The sequence below is a fragment of the Tetrao urogallus genome (assembly GCF_951394365.1).
Source record: "Tetrao urogallus genome assembly, chromosome: 1".
In the NCBI taxonomy this organism is placed as follows: domain Eukaryota; kingdom Metazoa; phylum Chordata; class Aves; order Galliformes; family Phasianidae; genus Tetrao; species Tetrao urogallus.
Window position 1 is genome coordinate 89,429,244 of NC_136813.1, and position 14,942 is coordinate 89,444,185.

At 45.1% G+C, this 14,942-nt stretch overlaps 1 protein-coding gene across 1 annotated transcript; it reads left to right on the top strand.

Annotated features, from left to right (window-relative positions):
- Positions 1 to 836: 836 nt before the first annotated feature.
- KCNE1 (potassium voltage-gated channel subfamily E regulatory subunit 1) lies at positions 837 to 1,485 on the top strand (the record flags this gene model as incomplete). The annotated part of the gene is made up of 2 exons (XM_079549419.1): positions 837 to 907; positions 1,062 to 1,485. 2 exons carry the CDS (start codon positions 837 to 839, stop codon positions 1,483 to 1,485), a joined length of 495 nt encoding a protein of 164 aa, XP_079405545.1.
- Between the last annotated feature and the right edge of the window lie 13,457 nt (positions 1,486 to 14,942).

Here is a 14,942-nt window from a genome sequence, read left to right on the forward strand (position 1 = left end):
TCCCTCAGCCACTCCCTATGAGATTTGTGCTCCAGACCCTTCACGGCTTCGTTCCCTTTCTCTGGACATGCTCCAGGGACCCAGTGTCTTTCTTGTAGTGAGGGGCATTCTTGTAGAGGGCTGTCAGCACAGAAGGCTGTGGCTGGGAGGCTTTGGTTGTTCACTGCTTCTTGGTATAGCCATCTCCTAATGCATTCCTGATCTGCAGCAATGCCAGTGAAAGTTCTCCTAATCAGACAATAAAACACAGGTTGCACAGCAATTTAGTTTGGAGGAGAAAGCACTGAACTGCCTAGGGGAGGCCTGTCTGCATCTAAGAGGGAGGATAGAGGGAAAAGGTTTTCCTTGCGCATCAGTAGCAGCCACTGTCTGGTAGGCAGTTACTTCATACTCCCTGTAAACACCCTCCTTGGGCAAATGCCCAATGGGAATTCACATTAAATAAGCTTGGGATAAATGTTTCTCAAATGTTTGGTTGTTCAGTCTCTGCATGGTATCCATACAAGGGTTGCAGAATTTAAAGCTCTTCAACAGAGGTGGATGTGTGATGCTTGCTGCAGGTACCAAATTATTTGCACTGTATATCAGGTACAGAAGTTTTGTTTCCAGATTCAGTTCTGGTATAGGAGAGAGGGGAAGCCAGGATAACAACCCTCTAAGCCAAAAGCAGCTGCTGCAGCATGGGAGTGAGCCACTCCTGGTGCCTGTGGGGCTTGGGGAAGAAGCCATGGGCTGTAGGCAGCAGGAGCGTAAGCCTGTGCCGGGTGAGTGGCCAACGGCTGGGGCAGTAAAATACCACAATAGACTATTTGTGGAGACTGAGGACTTTTAGTATCATGGAGGCTTTTTCAGACAAATATTTGCAGGGGATGGACACATCCTCACTGGCTTTGCTTGGAAGGAGGAGGTAAGCAGGCCTCTCAGGCACTTTCTCAAGCCCTGACTCTATTCATGTGCTGAGACAACTTCCTTGCTAGGGGGAACCATAAGGCAGACAGAAAGAATCACATCTTTGTCTAATGGCATGTTCCTGTTTTTTTGGTTTTTTTTTTCTTTTCTAGGGAAACTAGGGAAGAAAGAAGTGCAAAGGACCGAATTAAAAAGATGTTGGTGCTGTCTAATGACACAGCCCTGAGCATTCTCCTCTCCAAGCTGCTTCAAGACCACCTGGAGCAGACAAATAGCACTGCCCCCTCTACAGTTGGAAGCACTGGCGGCAGCCTGGAAATCATTTACGTGCTGATGATGGTCGGTCTCTTTGGGTTCTTCACAGTGGGAGTCATGGTGACCAATATCCGTGCTAGGAGGCTGGAGGACTCCCACAACCCCTACAACACGTACATTGCAACAGACATTTGGCACAAGAAGGACCAGGAATATTTTCAAGCAAAGCTTATAGAAAATTACAAGCTGTGCTGTGTCTTTGAAAACCAGCTGGCAGTAGAGCAGCCAAGCATACACATTCCTGAGGAGAAGTCTTCCTAGCCAAATGGGAGAAAGGACTGAACTTTGCATGGGGACAACCCAAGCAATATCTGCTATGAACCAGGCTAGCTCCCTTCCCACCTGCCAAGCTCCCGGTGCTGGCCTAGGACAGATTGAATTACAGAGATGACAGTGAAGCTGATGGGTTTGTGATGGCTCCGGTGCTGCAAAGTTGCCTGATCACATTGTTTCAGTCTCTGTAAAGTCAGGGAAGGGGACACACCAATAGGAGTATCATCAACTCATCAGCTTCACCTGGTGAGAAATGCAGTTGTTCATGTTGCCAGCATGAATTCTTACAGTAGTCAATATACTTCAAAACAAACTGGATCAAGCATAAGCTAGAGTTATTAACAGCCAAGTATTGTTCAGGCAATTGTTTTCAAGTAAGACCATTGTCTTCCAAGAAAATGTAGCAGAAAGATTTTCTTTGTATTTTTGAATAATTATTATATAAACTGTACAGTGTTATGGACAAGTAGTTTCTCTGAGAATCATGTAGCTTTTTGAGATAGAATTTAAAAAAAAAAAAAATTTGCTTTATTTTTGCTGAAAACCATTTCTGTGAAAAAATGCAGAATTTGGAGGGAATGTTTTTAGTGACTGTCCTTAATTCACATTGTGTACCACAGATAAGACTTGCAGAGTACTTACGTTTTTCCTTCTTGTGGATCCAGGTCGATCTCAGAAGCAATATCTACCTTTGTACATGGACTGAGTAACATACAGTGTTGTGAGTCTCAATCACCTTTAATTATTGCAGAAGACCTAGGTGCTAGCCTTTGGTTGCAAAGTGAATTTCCACACTGTGAAAATTGGTTTCTCTGCTATTTAGTCATGAAAGCAGCTTATCTATGTACCTAACTTGTAGCCCATGAGTTGTTTCTCTAGCTCCCAAGAGCAGCCCCCTTAGCACAGCTGTTTATTTCTGGAACTATCCCATGTGAGGAACCATGTCAGCAAGGTATTTCTGCCTGTGGCCCCCATATGCCCTCCTTCCATGGACTGTGTACACCAAACTACAGGGAGAAGGCAGCAGCTGAACTCTGCTGCTCTAGCAGCAAATATTGGCTGTCTCTGCTATCTGGCAGAAATATGGCCGCTCTGAACACTGCCTTGCTTAAAATAGCAACCTAGCCAGGTCAAATCCTGTTTTCTTGTGTGGGATCAAAGAAGCAATGGTCTGGGCAGGAGAGGACATTTTTTTTCTACTCTACAGATGTACATCTCATTTTTAGCTACCAGAGAGTGAGAAGAAATGGGAAAGGCTTGAAAAAAAGTCATCCAGAGCAGTTGCTTCAAAGGCAAGGCAAAGGCAGAGTGGGAGCAGATCACTACCAAATATTTGGATAGGCAAAGGATGCAAAGCACTGTACTTTCATTAAAGTATCATTCCAGCCATGTTTATCTTCCCATGATACTTAAACTTAGGACACTTGAAAACACTGTGTATTTTTTAAAATGTATTTGTATGGTGCCTACCATTAAGCTGAGGGTGAGGGCAATGTTTTAAGTGTCTTGAACAGTTTGGAATATATCTATCGGCTTAATTATCTCAGCCTTTTTCTCCTTTAGAGGAAGGCAGACCAAGCCAGGCCTCGGATAACCGTGAACTTCTTGACTTGGGCACTGTCCTTTTGGGTTCTTACCATGCAGTCTGTATGCTGCTTCTACTTCCCGCGTTCTGTGAGAATGCAAATGCTCTCGCTTGTTGGTTATCTAGGTGTAGACCCACAAAGCATTGCTGAAAATGTTTAAACCTGCGTTAAAAATGGCCTTCATTACATTAAAACCTTTGAACATTAAGCATTTCAAAAGGTCTGCCTCCTGCAGCTCTCCTTCCACTCCAGGTGCTTTCAGGTATTTTGGGCTGAGTCATTTGCTGGTGGCCTTATTTTAATAGGCCCAGTGTAGCTATTTGTGACAAGGTCATTGTCTGCATTACTTAGCTTCCATTTTTTTTTTTTTTTTTTTAATCTCTACCATTTTATTTATTTTAATAAGTGAGGAACCACTACGCCTTAGTCATAATGTTTTTCTCTGTAACCAGGCTACAAAGCACCTTTCTATGTCATTTGTAGACTCCCACAGTGGACCTTCACATTACCTTTCAGTCTTTCTCCTTCTTCCCATACATTTGTCACATGTGAAAAAAAAAAAACCCAATAAAATATTAATTACAAATGTTGCTTGTGGCCTTAGAAGTTTTTCTTCTGAGCTGTTTCATAAGCTTGCAGAAAGAGCACCGATTCTACCTGATGGGCACCCACTCACCCGTCACATTTCTACATCCTATTAATGAGGGCCAGGCCTGGGTGCTGGGATATGTCCCAGTACACCTAGATCAGGCGAAACAATAAAATGTCAGGCACAAATTCTTCACCTCAAATAAACTCGCAGGGTTTGCAGTTCACCAGGCAGCTTGACTCTGGTTCAGTACAACAAATGAGGAAGGTCTTTTGGCTCTGCACAAGGCCAAAAAGAGCATCCTGGGATGCTCTGTTGATGCAGATTTTTAAGGTTAGAAAGGATACTGTTGATCACAGGAGAGATAGAAGTCAGGTCAGCCTGGTCTCTGTATTCTTGAAAAAGGCTCCAAAATCCCTTTCTGGATCACGTATTAACAGTTTTGGAGATGGGAAGTGTGAGCCAGCTGCAGCCTCCATTGCAGAGCATCCTTCAGGTCTTCCACATAGCTTCCACTTCCTCTATCATTACAACTGACTAATGCAGGAAGGCTGACACCGAGTCCATCCCTGATTTCATGCAATGAAAGCACAGGTTGGCCAAGGAGTGCCTACAAATGTGTGATTAGTTCACTTGCTCATCACCTTTGCCATAGCACTAGTGAGGCCGCACCTCGAGTACTGTGTCCAGTTTTGGGCCCCTCACTGCAAGAAAGATATTGAGGCCCTGGAACGTGTTCAAAGGAGGGCAACAAAGCTGGTGAGGAGTCTGGAACACAGGCCATATGAGGAGAGGCTGAAGGAGCTGGGAATGTTCAGCCTGGAGAAGAGGAGGCTCAGGGGAGACCTCATTGCTCTCTATAACTTCCTGAAGGGAGGTTGTAGTGAGCTGGGGGTCGGCCTCTTCTCTCGTGTCATTAGTGATAGGACCAGAGGGAATGGCTTCAAGCTGCGGCAGGGGAGATTCAGGCTGGACATGAGGAAGTATTACTTTTCAGAAAGGGTGGTCAGGCACTGGAATGGACTGCCCAGGGAGGTGGTGGAGTCACCGAGCCTGGGGGTGTTCAAGGAAAGACTGGATGCTGTGTTGAGGGACATGGTTTAGTGGGAGCTATTGGGAATAGGTGAACGGTTGGACTGGATGATCTTTTAGGTCTTTTCCAACCTTGGTGATTCTATGATTCTATGATTCTATGATAGACAAAACCTATCACGTTGTTACCAATACAACAGTGATCATATTTTCTGGGTTTTTTTTAAATTTCTTATTTAATCAGAGAGGTGGAAGAAGCTTAAAGTCATTAGGCAAATGTTGCACAAATGTTGCCTCAAATTCAAATTTTGTTGCTTAGGGGACATAAAATAGGCAAGGGAACTCTCAGACGTTTATTTTTCTCCAGTCCACAATAGCTTAAGTCCCTGGCTTCATCACCTATGGCTTATTCCAGTTGGCAGCCTTGCTGCTCATTGGCCCAGTGAGCGTACCTCCAGGCATAGGTATTGCTCACTAGCTGTTTATGCTTTATATAAAAGGAATTATACACAAAAGGGCATTCTGAAATATGGAATTGTATAAAAATGGCATTCTGAATTTAAGCCCTACTTTGTTAGCAGTGATGTGATGCTAACACACAGAAAATCTTAACCAAAGGCAAAGAATTAATATAGCATGTGCTCTCTTGCATATATTTTGGAAAATTCTGTGGAGTTTCAGACTAACTTGGAAGTTATGTGCAACAAAAGCTACATGTAGAAGATATATGGATAACTGCAGTACAGCATAAATGTGGACAAGATTCTATGTTGTACCTCTGAGATGGACAGATCAGTCCTCATGCCTGAGAAGGAAGAAGCTCCAGGACAGTTGTAACTAGGTTATGAGACCATTGGTGGCCAAGGCGTTCCCTCTTCTTCCCTTTTCTGTCTGCCCTGTAAAGCTGGCTACATTGCTTAGACTGTGGTCAATGCTGTGATTGCTGCAGCTTCCCAGCCCCAAGCACATCTCTTTTGGCTGTGCTTGCAAAACCGTCACAGGAACGTCACCTGTAGTTCCCCTACCAAAGAAGACCTTCACCAGCCATATACGGTGTGAGCTGCAGCATGCAGCAGGATGCAGCTGCCCTTCTCCAACAGCACGCAGTCATTTGCCTGAATGGCAACATGTTCATCTGTTATATAAATATAAATCTGAGGATATATTTGTATGGGATCATAGAATCACAGAATAGTTAGAGTTGGAAGGGACCTTTAAAGGTCATCTAGTCCAACTCCCCTGCAATGAACAGGGACACTAATGCTAGATCAGGTGGTGCCTCACCTTAAAAGTTTCCAGGGATGGGGCATCCACATCTCTGAGCAACCTGTGTCAGTATACATAGATAGACAAATCTCAGCTTTAAGATGACTAGGTACTTGTTGTACATGTAAGAAATCCTTAGTGCAGATATGGGAGATCAAATCCCTAGTACTAAGAACTCCATGTGGAAAATGACTCATTGTCAAAGATAACTCCAATGCACAAGCTTGAAATGAGCTCCCCCACCTCACTTTATAGTTATCAGTGTTATCTTTATTAGCAGTTGGTTGGGTCAGACCTGCTACACCGGGAAACACACACAAAGACTAGCAGGAGGAAGCCGATAAAAATAGAAGATATGAGCAATCAGAAGTAAGCAGAACATTCTTTACAGCTGATAACTGAAATTATCTTATATCATATTTCTATGGTATCCTGTTTCAGTTTTACACGTCGTTATCGCTAAGCCAAACTCACTTGTTAATCTCCTTATCCAGCTGCAGCCATCAGCTGCGCATGTGAAACCTCTATGAAGCCTTTCTCAAGCAATTGCTCAAGGAACCAGCACAAATGCAATTGCTTTGCAGAGGAGGCTGGGAAAGGTCACGTTGTGTTTTACCAGTGAAACAGGCAGCATTGTTTTCCCTGAAACTGAAGCTGTCCTGTCTGCTTGGCTGGCCTTGTGGGCAGCTTCAAGTGGAAAAATGGTTCTACTCAACTGCCTTCCAATGGCAAGAAGCAAAGGCCCATAGCCTGCCAAAATACTCTAGCAAATAACTAAATTCATGGTAGTTCTAGGGCAGGGCTTGCAAGAATGCTTGCACTTTGAGGCAGCCCTCAACAGTGTTTTTGAATGTGCTTCAGATGATAGAAAAGGTAAAATTCATATAAATCTTATGGAAAATGCGTAAGTACGAAATACAAAAGCGAACACGGTGGCCATCTGCTCTGATTTAGCAGAAGAAAGAATGATGATTCTCATGCAATACTTTCTCTAGTAGACCTGGATTTTCTGGTTGGGCTACAGTGCATTATTTTCACAGGCACACCCAGCTTTGCTGAAGTAATTCTTCCACTCAGTCTGCAAAACCCACACACAGGAGTAGGGTCACCAACCTTACAAGACCTAAAGCCAAGCAAAACAGAATGTGGCACCTTCACGTGAGAGCATTTCTTCTGAAAAATGCTAAACTCATTACAATAGCAGTTACAGAATGGGCACACATTGCACAGCTGACCTTCACAGCAATGCATTTGATTTTGACCAAGGTCCAGTTGGATTCTCACTCTGATGCTGTTTCGAGGTGCAGTAGCTTTCATACTTCTATACAAGAAAAACATGACTCATTAGTCCAGCTGTAAGCATTCATTGTGATTTGATCCCAACGACTCAGAAGCGCATGATTACACAATATGTAGTTCATACTTCTCTCTTGGGCACAGCCCCATCCATAGTACTAATTCTGCCTCCCCATACTGGCATGTTTTCCATTTTCCAGTGTTTTATTCTGAACCTCCATCCCCATCTTCCCCATAGATCCACAGGTCCTTGCTCGGCAAAAATAAGTGTAACCCATCTGCCTTGGTCAAAAGAAGCCATATCAGCACAGGATCTAGCACATTGTTCCCTAAGTCTTAGCTCCTATTTCCTTTTTCCTTATGACCTCCAGCTTCCAGTGGCAATGGTTGATTCAGCAGCTGTTCTGGTTCATTGTTGTGCACATAAACCTCAAACCTGTGGTCTTTATTCAGGCCCATGGCAACAGCCAGCTTAGAAACCTCCAATTTGACATGACTTTTTGTCCTGGCAGTGTTTTCTCAAGCACTTTTTATTATTCGCTATTATTCACCTAACAGTGCAAAAAGAATCTGGGAAATAGGGTGCAGACAATAATCTCATGCCAGTTTTGCACCTGCAGGCCAGATCCCTTCTCCTGGTTACTGGAGCCGAGCTTGGCTTACAGATGCAGCTGCAGATCCACTCCCAGCAGCTCAGTTCCCTGGGTCTCAGGTGTGAATGTGGCCTTGGGCTGCATGCAGAGAGCAGAGGAACAAAGAGTCAAATCCTTTCCATCCTTCTGTCATTCAGTGGGTTGGGGCTGGGTGGGCATTGCGATCTCTTCCAAACCAAACTCCTCTGTGATTCTATGATCTCATGCTTCATCAGCAGTAGTCTGAGAGAGCATCCATCCAACTCCTGGCCTTGGGAAAGGGATTGTAGCAGAATGAAAAATGAAATTTCAATAAAGGTAAGCAAAAGAAAATACATTTGAATAAAGGTAATAGTGCTGCATGCTAATCAAATTTCCAGTGGTATTGACAAACTGACTGCAGATCAGGTGAAATAATTGAGCCTCCTATCTTATCTCCAAAATACAGAAATTACTAGGCTCCTTGACACCATGTCCTGGAAATATCCAATATCCAAGCTGAGCTTGCTGGGACTCAGCAGGGAAACAGGAAGCCTTCAAATGAGTTTTGCTCTGTGCTCTCTGACATGAAGAAAAACACTTAAAAGCTTCTGCAGGCACTTTCAGGTCCTGTGCCACAAGACCAGAACCTTACCTCAATAGATCTTTTCCTGAATGTCTGTTTTAGAAACCAAACTTTAAGTGTTGCTGAGAAAGGACATTCCTCTGCATATTAGGCATGAATTGCTGAGTACCATAGGCTGGTGTGGCAAACTCCACATCTTTCTCACCTGTTCCATGAGCACTCACTGGTGTCACTACCTGGGAGAGGACATAGGTAGGTACACGTCATCACAAGGGCAGGCTGACCCAGCTCAGATTTCTGTCCTATTTTCTTCTGGTCTCCCATGAAACATGACCACATCCGCCCTGACTGCATGGGGCAGCTCTCCTCCCCAGAGGCCCTTGTGGCTAAACTTGGGCACAGGTAGAGGTGGCAGTAACTGCTGGCAGTGCTGTCATTGTCTGCAGTGTGACTGGGTTACCATCCTCCAATTAGGATTCACCAGGATCAAAGACAAGGGCATCATCTGATTTTATGGTTCCTAAAAAGTATGAAGAATGGTGTTATACAGTGAAAAGTGATCCCCTGTGGTCTGCTGGTGTACAAGAATGAGAACTACCTTGCCATGGTATGCATTGAGTGTTTTGCAGCACAGCACCTGGATGCCAAGGCAAAACCACAGTAACAGCACAGACAATTGTTCGGCAAGTTAACTGGCAGTGAACCCATCCAGCAGCTGCTCACAGAGATCAACAGCCAAGTTAAAACACCAGACCTTACTGCCCAGCTCTCCTTCTAAAACAGCCAGGACCAAGTGCAGTAGGAGCATCACAGCCATACCAGTGGCACCAGTTCTTTCTTTCTTCCAGATGTAGGCAAACCTCTTCCCCCTCAAACTTCCTTCAATGAGAAGTGAAACAAGCAGGGTATTACCCTGCACCCTCTTTATTTACTCTCTTTATTTATCCACAGAAGTAGCTGGTGCTTTGGGGGGATCTTCAGAGAACTCATTAGCCTGTTAAAATTATAAATAAATAAATAAATAAATAAATAAATAAATAAATAAATAAAAAATAGTAATAGTAGTAGAAAAGGGGTGTTGCAACCTGGCTGTGGTTTTATTAGATGTGTTTGCATTTTTATTACATGTTACAGTTTCCACTCAACAAGGAGAGTGAGCACACACCTACTGTGGGGAGCAGACCAGTGCATACCAGTCAGTACCTTGCTGCACGGATGCATACTTCTTGCCTCGTCTAAGGAAACACATTCAAACCCTAGAGCAGGTGTTTCAGGCTAACATATTTTATCTGGAACTCTTCAGGGGAGGGGGAAGAGGAAATCAGCAATTGCAGTGGCTGAGACAACATGGGGCAACCTGTCAAACTGCCTGCTGCTGTTGTGGGTGCCTCTCTAAATCATAGCCTGACACAAATGCATCTCCTCAACCAACACTTTTTTCTTCCATTTTTGGGAGTTTAGGGACACATTCTTGTTGGTTGTTACCAGCTGCCCACCTAATGGCTTTAGAAATGTCCAAATCAAGATCAGAGGAAGGCCACAAAAATGGTCCAAGGGATGGAACAACTCCCTTAGGAAGACAGGCTAAGAGCTGGGGTTGTTCAACCTGGAGAAAAAAAGACTCTTGGGAGACCTGACAGTGGCCTTTCAGCAATCTAAAGGGGAGGTGTAAGAAAGAAGGGAACAGACTCTTTAGCAGAGTCTGTTGTGATAGGATAAGAGGAAATGGTTTCAAACTAAAAGAGGGGAGGTTTAGACTGGATACAAAGCAGTTTTTACAGTAAGGGTGGTGAGGCAGTGGAACAGGTTGCCCAGAGAGGCAGTGGATGCCCCATCCCTGGAGACACTCAAGGTCAGTCTGGACAGGCTCTGAGCGCCTGATAGAGCTGTAGGTGTCCTTGTTCTTTGCAGGGAAGCTGGACTAGGTGACCGTTAAAGGTCTCTTCCAACTTGAACAATTCTGTGATTCCATGAATATCCAGGAAGATCATCGTAACAAGTGGTCCAGAAATAAAGTCCTGACTGCTGATAATGCAGCAGAAAGAGTAAGCCCACCAGCACAGCTTCATCCCTCCCAGTGGCTGCATTCACAGGGCAGCAAAATCAATGTCTTCTCCCATGCTGAAAGCTCCCTCCATGCCCTCTTCTTCCATGCGCTCAACTGATGGTTGAGTACAATCAGGAGTGAAACATGGGAGAAAAAAGGACTTTGTGAACTCTCATGGATATTACCAGCATTCACCACAGGTGACGTTGGTCTTCAGCACTACACTTGGTTTTCCTGATCTAGCTTTCCTCCTACAGAGAGGGCACTGCTCATCTTTCTTTGCCACCAGCAGCCAGCAGCCACCGCCGCGGGCTGGCTTGGGTTGTCCCAGGGTGATGTTGTCTTCAGCAAGAGCTCCTTAATGTGTAGCCTGTGGTGGAAACAGGATGTGAAGCACAGGATGGGCGTAGCAATTACTTTTATTGCTGTCCTGAAGGTGATACTATTCAAATCATATTACTGTGTGTATTGGCTGGGAGCCAAAAACGTGAACATTGGACCACAATAAATGTGGATCTTTTTGGTTCCCAGGTACAGAATTTTACTGCCAGTAGGTGAGTTGTCGGTGGCAAAACCTAGATGTGGCTCTGGTACAACCAGGTCCTGAAGCAGTTACAACCGCACAAAGACTGCACGTGAAGTGAGTTAAGTGATAATGCAGCTGTCCTGTGGAATGCCTTGTCTGAAGCACACTCTGTACTGAGAGGATGGGTCTCAGCAGCTCTCAATGCCTCCCAGTACAGCACTCAGACAGCGTAAGGATATGAAACTTTCTGGCAAGTGAAGAGTCTGAGAAGGGTGGGAGAGCACTGAAGACTGTGGAGGTCTGGAGGTATGCAGAAAGCTAAAAGCACTTAGGAAGATCAGCCAACAAATTTTGGAAAAACTACAAAAAAAGAATGAAAGTAAATTAACAAAAGGGAGCCTAAACCTCACTGCCTTAGACTTATCAACAGGATCACAGGCTTGAAAAGTGGGCCCATGAGAACCTAGTGAGGTTCAATAAGGCCTTGCACAAGGTGTTGCACTTGGGACTGGACAGTTCTTGATATGAGTACTGACTGGGAGATAAACTCCTGGAGAGCAGCTGTGCCAAGAAGGATGTCAGGGTCCTGCTGGACACGAGCTAGCAGTGTGCTCTTATAGCTCAAGATGCAAATGGTATCCTGGACTACATCACAAGAGGGGCGACCAGCAGGGAGAGGGAGAGGATTGTCCTCTGCTCTGCCCTTGTGAGGCCCAATTTGGAGTACTGCATCCAGGCCCGGGGACCCCAAAACAAGAAGGACGGGGTGCTCTTGAAGTAGGTCAGAGAAAGGCACAAAGGTGATCAGAGGGCTGGAGCACCTCTCCTATGATGAAAGGTAGAAGAAGTTGGGATTGTTGGGCCTAGGGAAGAGAAGGGAGACCTCACTGTGATCTTCCAATACTTGAAAGGAAATTACAAGCAGGAGGGGGACCATGCAGTGCCATACAGTGAGTGGGCACATTAACTGCTGAGCAGACAGACACAACAGCACCTTGCTTCTTCCCCACAGTCCCTGTATATGAGCAGGGCTGCAACAATGTTTTGCAAAAACAGGGGTTCTGATGAGCTCTTTCACACACCTACACTTGGGCACGGAGAGAGAGAAACAAAACACCAAAAAGCCAGTACTAGCCCAAGGCCTGTTACTGCAATAGCAAAATGAAAGCTCTGGCTCATCCTCAGCTGCAGAAGCTTGGGCAATGCGATCTGTGGCATGCTGTGACCTGTGCAAGTCTGCATGTACTGCCTTGAGATGAGTCCATTACCTGTACCTCCCACCCTCAGACTACGCATCTTCCAGGAAGACAGGATGACTCGGCCAGCAACAAGTAAAGTGGAAGAAGGACATAGCAGATAGTTGCCCTGCTCATCCAGGGTACTTGGAAGGATTTTTCTACATAAAATAGCTCCATACTTGTAACAAATCCTCCTCAGCTCATGCCTGATTCTCTGCAGACTCAACGTAGTGCTCCTCCAGTACTGGCTCCTCTTGGTGCCGCTGCAGCACATCAGCTTCCTGAGCATTGTGCTTCTTGGCTTTCTTGTGCTTCCCTGAGACACATCAGGACCCTTTGGCCCCCAAGGAGGATTGCTGAGGAATGGGCATATCTCAGCTTCCCTGTCTTGAGGGTGGTTCGTTCCTGGAGTAAATTCATGTTGGTTTGTTTCTGCCAGGGCATGACCCAGATTTCTGGGGAGAGGAAGTCACAGGGCTTGTGTGCGAGGCATCATGTGGGGGTGAGATCCTCAGTACCCCAATGTCCTCAATGACCAGTACAGTTCTGTTGCTCATCTTAGATCCAGACATTCCTTCATCCCACTTCCTCCCAGACAGGCAGGTCACCTTGGCTCAACAGGAAATATTGATTGAAGATATGATCCACGTTATATACCACAGGGATGACAGCGTGGAAAACAAGTTTGCACGCTGCAGAGGAAAGTGTGCATTGGAGATGCATCAAGTTCAAAGCTCACCTGGACTTGTCAGGTGCTTCAATAGCACATTGAATCTTCTATTCCTGACTCATTCCCAGGCATGACTGTCTTGATAATGTACTTCCAGGTGTCCTCAGATGCTAGAAGCTAGGAGCACACAGACTAGCTCAATTTCCACCAATCACTGAATCGGCCTCTGGGGCTCTGATTCTCACTGTAGAGTTGGTGACACTAAAACATAAAAATTCACAAATATGACTAAAATAGCCATACTAATTCATATTATTTTCTTACGCTATCTTTAAAGATAATGAAAGTTCAGTAATAAAGGGATCGGTTCTTCAGCTGGTATGCCTTAGCTTATTTGGGGGTCCATATGCCTTCATAGCAAGATTGCCAAATTAATACTTCCAGCCTTGCTGTTTTGTTTGTACTCCAAACCTACTCCTTTGTCCTTCATTCCTTTTAAAAAGAAAGGTGCTACCTGGCACCAGCACAGACTTCTAGGTCTGTATATGGAGGAAAGAAGCTGTCACCCGTGCAGGTGCTGAGTGCTTGTTCCTGCTGAAGGAATAAGCTTATATAGCTGCCCACCTCTTGCCATCTGCACCACAATGGGATCCAGCACTCCCATCCCTCTCCTCGCCTAAACATCTAGTCTACTCCAAAACCTTTGTTGTCTTTGTAGATAAATGTACCTAAATCCTCCCTGCAAGTGACGTGATATCCTTGCTGTCCTGACTTGGGAAGGACAAGAAAGGATCATACATCCTTCGCCCTGGATGAGGGGAGTCTGTCTTACAGCACTTTTACTGCTGACACTAATCACAATCACTAGAAAGCAAGACCTTCTGGAGGATGAACTGTGCTAAGAGACAGACTCATTAGCCTTCGTGACTACCTTTCTCTCCCAATTAGCAGGGAAGCTCCAAACCACAGTCCCAGGGAGTGAAGCAAATCCCACATTTGGTGTAGATTTGAGCCTGTCCCACTTGTAGTCCCATATTGTTGAGGGGATCAGACGGACATAATCACCAACAGGGATGTTATCAGTGTTCATACGTTTCCATTTGGTTTTGTTTCCAAGAAAAAGGGCCATCAAATGCCCTTTTTCGAATCCATGCTCTAGCTTGAGAGAGAGGTTGGGACACAGCCAGTGCACATCTGCAGCTCAGCCTGATGCAAGGCAAGACAGACATGCCTGTGGGTGTTTTGTGTTCTTCACTGTGTTTTGTTCTATGGAGAGATCATGACTTTAGACCAGAAATGCTCTCAGTGCCACATATCACTCCTGGAGCCAGCAGTTAGCTGGATAACAGTTCCCACATCCTGACAGCAGAGCAGGTAATACATGGATGGAGGAAAGCACAGTGGGGAGCTCATCCCAGCCTTGCTTCTGGGAGCTCTTAGATCTCTTTTTCCCCAACCAGTAGCTCCCTGCTTCTGATTATTTTCCTATTTCTGGCTCTGCGTTTGTTAGCCAAAGGTGCAGCTCATCTAACAAGTTGCTGGTACATTCAAAGCACAATGTGCTATCCAGAGAAGATTAAACATGAAAAAACAAATAGTTTGAACTGAGTTCCTCAGCAAGATATATGAATCTGTCTAACTGCAATTTAATAGCAATAACTGCTGCTGCCTTCTGAAGGCAGATGTATTCTGCTGTCATAGGTCCTGCTTACCATTGCCTTTAACACTCCTGTTCCCTCCCATCTTTTGGCATGGAAGGAAATCCAGCCTACTTTAGTGTGAGCTTTCCTCTTCCAAGAAGTGCCTTCAGTTTTTTTCTGCTTATACAAAGCAACCCAGCAACAGCAGTCTATGGCCCCCATCACAAAATCTGAATTAAATCTGCAGTGTTGCAAGCTGTGGCTGGTGTTTTTTGTTGATCTTAGAGGGGGACTTGATTGCGAAGGGGTATAACTTGTGCTGTTTTGCCATGTGGAGGGTGGAACATGAATGGAATGG